The sequence below is a fragment of the Nestor notabilis genome, unplaced genomic scaffold, assembly GCF_000696875.1.
Source record: "Nestor notabilis isolate BGI_N333 unplaced genomic scaffold, ASM69687v1 scaffold34151, whole genome shotgun sequence".
In the NCBI taxonomy this organism is placed as follows: Eukaryota; Metazoa; Chordata; class Aves; order Psittaciformes; family Psittacidae; genus Nestor; species Nestor notabilis.
Window position 1 is genome coordinate 11,741 of NW_009916710.1, and position 8,742 is coordinate 20,482.

Sequence of the window (8,742 nt, forward strand, 5' to 3'; positions counted from 1 at the left end):
CTCTCCCAAAGGGAAGGCAAGCCTGAGCAGCCAAGCTGGCCCTTTGCACAACAAAGCAAAGCCCCAAGGGTCATCTCTCCAGGGACAATAAAAAGGGACGGAAGCAACAAACTTGGCAATCATCTTGAAGTCAGAGATTTGCCCACTTAACATCACCAGAAGAGCATCCATTTCTAAATGACACTGACCTGAAAAAACCCAAACCCCAGCTGCTCAGACCCGCAGGTGTTTTGTTTGAGATATGCCATGGCTGAGCACACTGCAGGCTGCTTGGGTTCTGCACAACCAGGAAAGCTCTTCTGCAGGGATTGCCAGCCCAGCATCTATGTGAACAACAGACATCTGCAGCATGGCCACCCAAACACACACACAGCACGAGCCTGTAATTCCCAACACAGCAAGGATTCTGGCTCCTGCACCACTGCAGCTTTGTGCTCATTTCCAGTGCTGGCATTCCTGAAAGCAGGGCAAGAGGGAGAGAACAAAACCCAAACCATGCTCCAGAGTGCTGGGCTCGTCTCAAAAGCTGTCGCAACTCCAAAGTGGCATCCCTGCAATGGATGTTGGAAGCAGCTCTTTAAAATTCAGCAGCCTTTGTGCCTGACCACACGCAGCGACCTCTGGTATTTTCTGCCAAAACAGTTCATTTGTCTCGCACAACAACTAATCAATTCCCAAGGCCATCCATCACAGGGGCTTGCACGAGCCGGCCCGGCAGCAGGGCCAGATGGTGGCTGCGTTAGTGGGATTAATACAATTCTGATAGATTACATGGCATCAGACGGGCTCACGAATGAGGGGTGCCCACTCTACACCCTGAGCCTAAACAGAGCCCCATTGGCAACTGGGGTCACCCCTAAGTGTTACAGAAAAGGGTGGAAGTTTTCTACCAGAAAAGGGTTTCTACAGCATCCTTTGGGATGGCAGAAGTATACAGCATAGCTCAGGGGCACCTCCATGCCAAGCAGCGGATGTCATCCCCAAGCCAGCATGCCGAAGCCACATGGGAGCAGCCCATGGCAGGGTGCAGGAAGGCTCCTCCAGTGGAAAGGGACAGACATTTTGCAACATTATTTTGCATTCTCCATCTGCCAAGTCAATGCTTTCATGTGCTGGAGACACAAACTGCCTTGCCCGTGCCCCCACTTAAAAAAAAAAAAACAAACAAACAAACAAACTGCAAAATAAAGTTGAATTTCCAATGCCATGGTATTTTTGGCACCTCCCTCAGTTGTGTCTTAGATTAGATTTATATTGGTGACACATCAGTCAACCTCATCTCACTGCTCATTTCTCAGGTTTGTGAAAGTAATTATAGCTATTTGATCATGAAAGAGCTCAACTACTACTGCTTTTGTTCTGGTAATAACACCAGAAAAGAGACAAAGCTTTATGCAGCAGTAAAAACCCCACCACTATACCCAGCCCAAAATTGCAGATAATTTCTAAATTCTCCCTTCCAGAGGAACCTCCAATTCCCATCATCAGTCACCAGCACGCATTATTTTTGTGTAATGCCTGAAGTGAGATAAGCGATTTGCAGAGAAACAGAGAGGCAGAGCACTATGCTAATACTCCACAACTGCTCCCCATTAGTCACTGGGGGTACTTGAGCTCTTTATTGCCAGGGTTTATTAATGACCCCTAATTGATGACTAGGGCCCAGCACCCCAAAGTAAATAACTGCTACAACTCAGACTCATTCGCTCAAGAGACTTCCCGATTTGAAGATTGATGTCTGAACACCCAGATTGTACTGATTTAACCGGTTCTCTTTCTAAATTGATTTAATTAGATCAGTATAACCTGTTTCTATGGATGTTCTTGAATTTATTTGGAACCAGTGCAATTATTTGAAATCACAGTGCTGTACTTCTGTGAGCCAGACTGACCGTTTTTCTATCTTGTTTTCAAAGCAGAAACATTTGAGATTAGTGATAAGGCAAAATCAGCCCTGGCGCCATCCCAGTTCCTCCTACTTCTGATCCACCTGACTTCAGAGTAGGGTATGGTTAACTCCACTTCATCCAACATGTACAGATTTGCATCCTAAACACAAAGCATTTCATTCCACAAAAGGAATGTAAGCATTATTTATACGTAATTTCAGACACTCAGTTTGAAAGCAATGGCATTGCTGCTTTGCTTGGTTATTTGCTGCTGAGGGTAAACTAGTGGTTTACACTATTTAAAACAAGATCTCTCATCTCTCTGTTACATAGCAGCAGATTAGAAGATGTTAATAATTTGATAAACTGTTCAAAAGCTTCTGGCAAGAATAAAATAAGTGAACCTTCAAAACCCCACACTTGCACTCTTGTTTATCTCCTGGTGCAAGATGAGGTTTTGAGGATCCAGATAAATTAGACGGCTTTTTCCTGCCTTTGCATCAGCAGAATGTTAAAGGGCATATATGGTAGGCTGTGTTTGGCAGAGTAATGCCTGCTGAGAAACTGCTTTCAGCAGCCTGTCAGTACCCTGGGGCTGATGAGGGCTCCAGTTTTTAGTTTTTAGCATATAAGGTACAGGGTTGGGGTTTTTTGCTTATTCTGGGCTTCCTTAATATCATCCTGTAATTAGAAAACATTTATCCTTTCAACAGCCCTGGGAAACAGAGACTAAAGTACTTTGACTTACATTTCAATTTTTGTAAGCTTGTTGTAAAGCTTCAGCAGGCCCAACAGACAACTGAGTCAATAAAATAGTCTCCAAGTTTTTCTCAGATCTTAGGTTTTGAGGTAGCATACACAATATACACTGAACTTACAGCATGGGACTTATCTGTAACTATTAATGTATTTAAGTATGTGCTGGCTCAAGCTATTAAGTTTTCTTTCCCCTTAAACATTTTCATTTTTTCCTCTAGAAGAAATAAGGCATATTCTGAAGACTACATTTTTTTTTTTTTTTTTTTTTTTTTTTTTACGAATGTACTTAAGTACTACTGAATGCTAACTTGATGTTCTTGTAAGCAACAACTGACAGCCTCAGGAAAAGTCACCCTTCTCAGGTGAGCGGTATTACTATAAAACTGAATCACTCCCTGCTCTAGATAATCTTGGATGCCAAACAATGTCTGAAGTCACCCTCCTTTGGCTCATCTGCTTGCAGATTTGGTACCAGGGTGATTTTGCTGTTAGGACTATGCTTTTACTATTATAATTATCATCATTAGAGATGTGGTTGCACACATTTATTTCCTGTTCCAGTAAGAGAATGAACAGTAGACAAAAGCCATAATACATTGGCAACTGTACTGAGAAAGTCAAAGCTGTACAACCTGCACATGGGTGAAATGATGACAACACTTGTTCACTTCCTATCTTGCAACTGTGAAGGCACTGTTGCCCATGAACCAAGCTGTACTAATAGACCACATGAGTTTCCATTCTGACAGCAGTCAGGAGACTTCATTTAATTCACTTTCACCAGAATCACCCTATTCCATCCGTGTCAGAGACTACTACTGCCTACAGCCTCATTTTGCAAAGACTGCAGCTCTGCTATACTGAACACACAGCACATATGTTCTCATAGTATGTTTGGGGGAAAAAAAAAAAGTATTTGGAGATGTACTTATTTTCAAGGCCTGCACAAGTCATGTTCTCATGGAAATAAAACCAAAAATTTGACAAGATTTAGACTAGTCAAGCCAATCAGAGAAAACTCTGCTTTGCAGTATATTGTGCTGTATTTCATATCCAAGAAAGGGCCAGTACAAGTACAAGGCAGTACGTGGGACAGCCAAGACTCTGAAAGCACTGTAGGACTAAGCATAGCTCATACTTCACACCCAACACTGGGCAACGTCAATATGTTCCACTCCTAAAAGAAGAGCTCAAACAGGATTTAAACCACAAGGTTAAACTGCCAACAAGGATGCTGGCTGAGATATACACTGACAGAGCAGGGAAGAAAAAGGAGCTTGTGGCTAGCAGAAGTGCTATTCCTCACACAGTGTGTTAAACCAAGGTCCTACCTGAGTACCTCTGGTCAAGGTCCAGGGGCAAGTCAAAAAACGCGTTGGCTCTCCATGCAAAGCAGAGAAGGTTACTCCTGGCCAACCGTTCTATCTCACTAGAAAGTGGACCAAGGGAAGTGCCCATGCTACTGCTGAGCACAAAACTGCCACCCTATTTGCTTACATGCAACAGCCATATCAATTTCTACCTGAGCTCCTTGCAAAGGGTTTGGAGCCACCTTCTCAAGATTTACTTTTCATTAGTTTGTGACAACAAGTCAAAGAACTGCTGTGTTAGAGATTTAACACTTTGGGGAAAAATCTAACAAGCTTGGGAGGCTGTATGTAGAGAAATCAGTGTTTATCTTTTAATTTTCTGTGACTAAAATGAGGCAAGACATTCAATAAAACAAATGGGATCACATACACATAAATGGGTGACTGCAACACGACAGCAAACACTGCTCAAAAATTTACTTTTCCCTGACTGTTCATTTTAACTAAAAACACTATTCTGAAAGATCCTCTCCAGGCAATCATTTAGGTATTGGAGTTAATATTATATCCATGATTAGTAGTCTGGAACAGTAAAAACCCAACCAAACAAAAAACCCAGCTGTCCTTATTCAGTAGCTAATGTCACTTATTACTTGCACCTTGACAGTTTTTAAATAGCAGCCATTCTAGTTCAGTAAATGCATTTCTGCTATGTTAGCTGCAGAAGCTAGAAAAAATTAATTTGATATAAGGTACAAACTCTCCCTGAAGGCAAACATTGTCCAACATTAAAATCTTCACTGAACAATGCTTAATGAATGTATTGGTAAAGAAATAACTATTTGAAAAAGATAGTGTCTAAATAGCTTTCTATTAAAAATATCCAATATTACCTTTTTGAGCCATATAACTGAAAAATGGGAAGCCTTGCCCTTCCTCCACATCTTGTGCTAGGGAAAGGTTACTACCTGGCAATGATACAGGCAGTTATTGATTTAAATGATTATGGACCTGAAAAGTTCTTTCCTGTCATTTATTATCCTGTTGTAGTTGCCACCACAGTTGGGCAATATTAAAAAAAAAAAAAAAAAAAAAAAAAAAAAAAAAAAGCAAAAAGCAAAAAAAAAAAAAAGCTTAACAAAATTAAATTAGAAAAATAGAAAAACACCAGTTTTAACTGAAGTCCAGTGCATCCAGTGCAGATAATCACCTGATTGTTTCTTCTTGGTACAATGAGCTGACAACTGGGCCTCCAAATGCAGTTTTGTTTTCCTTTCCCCTCTTCTCTGTCATCTGAAAGAAAAAGAAAGAGTGGTCCAGCATCCTGTCTCCCAGCCCACTCCAGCCTGTGCCACCCCCCTACCATCTCCCACCCCTTCTCCTGCCCCAAAGACAGGACCAGCCCTCTGGAAGGCTCATCTTCATGGCAGACAGATCCTCACAACCTCAGTCCATCAAGAACAGGTGGATGGATGTCTCAGCAAAGCAGATCAATGCTCCTCTGAAGGTGGCCCAGAAGGGTCACCTGAAAGGTAAGCTTGGCAGCTGTGCTGTCCTGCTCACAACAAGCCAAAGCTTTGCCTCTGCAGCACTCCCAGCTGTGGCCCCTTAGGGCCCAAAAGCTGAGCATCTGTGAGATAGCATAATGTCATGTTACTAGATTGCAAACCTTGCCTTTATAAATCTATTTAATATAGATTTAAAATTAAATTTTATAATGGGCAGCATTTCCAAATGATTTACTCTCAGGAACTCTAGGATTCTGAATGATTCCCACCATAATAGAAATGAACAATTAGAATAATGATTGATCGATACAGAGCCTCGGCCCTACCTTTTCAAAAAACATCCTGTAGCTTGGGATCTTCAATTGGCTGACTTAACATTGATGCCACACTTCCACATAGGAGGAAGTGGCCTGCTGTCTGAAAGCCTGACCCTATTGAAGGGTGCAAGGTACCAGAAACCCTAATTCTTCTATAGCACCTAGTATCTTGGTCTTCAGATAAGCAGTCAAAACTGGTTTGCAGTTCACAGCAGTAATTCGTTATAAAGCCAGTCAATTAATTGAAACGTGCTTTTGCTAGTGGAACAGTTCATTGGGTTTCTGTGATGAGAAATTAGCACGCCCAGGGTGAACAAAATCAGAAGCCAAGGGAAAGCCATCACAACCTCTAGCAGTCTCTCAGTAGCTGCAACACATTGCTGATTACACCAGAAAGCATTGCTGCCTCATCAGAATTCTACCTAGAAGGATGTTAATTTTTTAAAAAATGAACCATGTTTACATTTGTCTTCCTTCCTTAGGTCACTTTTGTTTTAAATCAATTTACTGTTTCCCCATAATACATTTACTTTTACATTCTGCCCAGTCTGAGCCAACCAGCTCCACACCTTTCAGCTCTCTCTCCTGTACCAGCCCAAAGTTACAAGATTTGGGTTTACAGGTGTCACAGACCTTTTTCTTTTTTTAAATAAAAGAAACAACCCACCAAACCAATACACAAACAACAAAAAAAACAAACCAAAAAAACCCACCAAACCTCACCAAAAAGACCAAAACCCCAAACAAAAAACCATACAACAACAACAACAAAACCCATGGAAAGGAAATTGGCTTTGAAAACTATCCCTAGTAGTTTAGGAATACCAGTCTAGGCAAATAGGCTTTCTCCAAATAACAGAGTTAAATGTGACAAAGTTCTTTCCTGACAGGAAAGGCCTTCAGTGTTCACAGTGCAATACTGAATAATTTTTTTTAAGATGGGCAAAGAACCTTACTGTCCATCAGTTATTTCCACACCACTTAAAAAATCAATTTCAGATCATCTGCTAGTACATGCAAGAGTTATTTCTATAAAACAAACATATACTCAAAACTAGTCTATCTTCTTTGATATTGAGGGACGGTGGTCATTCAGCCAGTATCATAAACTACAGAAATTATTTAATCTATATTCTTTCATCTCTTCCCACACCACTTTTTGGTTGTTGCTTTTTTTCCCCTCAAGTCAGAAACAACACTTGAGAAAACACATTTCATCTTTCTAGAGGCAGAAATTGTAAAAAAGTTTTCTTGGATTAAGTTCACCTTCTTTGCACAACCAATGCATTTCTACCAAAGATTAATCATATTGATTGAGTAGACACATATGGTCATTGGGAAACTTAGCAATAAAGGCTTTCCCAAAAATGCTCAGGCAAAAACTTCTCTGGCTTTTAATCCATATACAGGTTACTTCGTCCAAGTAGTTTTTATCTCTTTCACCCAGAAATAAGTAACTCAATATTCAACTTATGAATGTTGAGCCAAGCTTATTCCATCACAGTCCTCAATATGTAGAACAAGTTTATGAAAAATGTACAGGAAAAGTCTCAGCTATCCTCTCAGGATTTAATGTGTGCCCCTACTCTGCAAAGCCAAGAAAGATAGCACCAAGACTCCACCATTCATCACCACTGAACATCCCAAGGGGAATCTGCTCAGGGTATGAGGAATGCTTCTTCCCAAAAACGTTAACTCTGCCTCAACGCAGATACAAACTGGTTTCTTTCCAGCCACCCTTGACAACTTGCCTATACCATGAGCTCATCTGCCCGCTTCCAATACATGTACTACCCAGCCTGCCAGGGACTTGCACGCAATATCTGAGCACGACGTACCAAACTGGGTAATGAAAGAGGTGAGACAGCAATTGCTCCTTCCAAACCACGTCACAGCTATTGTACTAACAGGAACCAGTGTTTTTATTTATCGCTTATACTGGCTGAAGTGATCAGTAATGTCCAGATGCACTTGCCTTCTTAAATCTCTTGACATTTCTACAGCAGAAAAGGGCTTAGGGCTGGAAAGATAAAGTAAATGCTACATATATACAGATAATCACCAGTAAGTTTAAAGTCACATTACCTTGAAAAACCACAATGAAATTAAAAACTGACACTGCAAATTTTCTCTCTCCTCCATTAAAAAAAAAAGCCACTAATAATTAAGTATGTGGCTCTCAATTAAGCCAGCTTGATTTCTTTCACTGCTGGCAGTGCTGTCCAAAAGCACTGCAGATGAACATGTAACTAATGATAGTTAAGAAATAACACGATCCCAGGCTCCTATAACTTGTAACTTGAACCTGACAGAGATGACAGTAGTATCTGTCATAGTTAGGGCCATGTGCGAGGCAAAATTACTGTGGGCTTCACGAGCATGAGGGGGTTTCCAGTTAAAAACTGTGGGAATAAAGGGAGAATTTGTGACAGCATTGGAAGAAACTCTGGAGGATTGCACTCCGGTGCCAAAGCACAGGCAGTGGCACATAACAGATCTGGGCCTTAAGATGCACTGGAATTTCTCCTGGTTTCCCCTAATTCTTGCCCACTGATTCTTTGTTGCTTGTGTACAATTAAGACTGATATCATAGAATCATAGAATAGTTAGGGTTGGAAAGGACCTTAAGATCATCTAGTTCCAACCCCCCTGCCAGGAGCAGGGACACCACACACTAAACTATATCACCCAAGGCTCTGTCCAGCCTGGCCTTGAACACCTCCAGGGTTGGAGCATTCACAACTTCCTTGGGCAACCTATTCCAGTGCCTCACCATTGGTTAAACTTCATGAGGTTGGCATTGGCCCACCTCACAAGCATGTCCAGGTCCCTCTGGATGACATCCCTTCCCTCCAGCGTATCAACTGAGCCACACAGCTTGGTGTCGTCGGCAAACTTGCTGAGGGCGCATTCAATCCCATTGTCCATGCACCGACAAAGATGTTAAACAACACAGGTC

The 8,742-nt window shown here is 41.5% G+C and overlaps 1 protein-coding gene across 1 annotated transcript in view; it reads right to left on the minus strand.

Annotated features, from left to right (window-relative positions):
- ACBD6 (acyl-CoA binding domain containing 6) overlaps positions 1 to 5,242 on the minus strand; it is a gene marked incomplete at both ends in the record, with an annotated part of 15,858 nt that extends 10,616 nt beyond the window's left edge. Inside the window, one exon of the mRNA XM_010024688.1 lies at positions 5,169 to 5,242. Within this exon, the coding sequence (XP_010022990.1) occupies positions 5,169 to 5,242 (74 nt within the window). The remainder of the gene's footprint in view (positions 1 to 5,168) is intronic.
- Between the last annotated feature and the right edge of the window lie 3,500 nt (positions 5,243 to 8,742).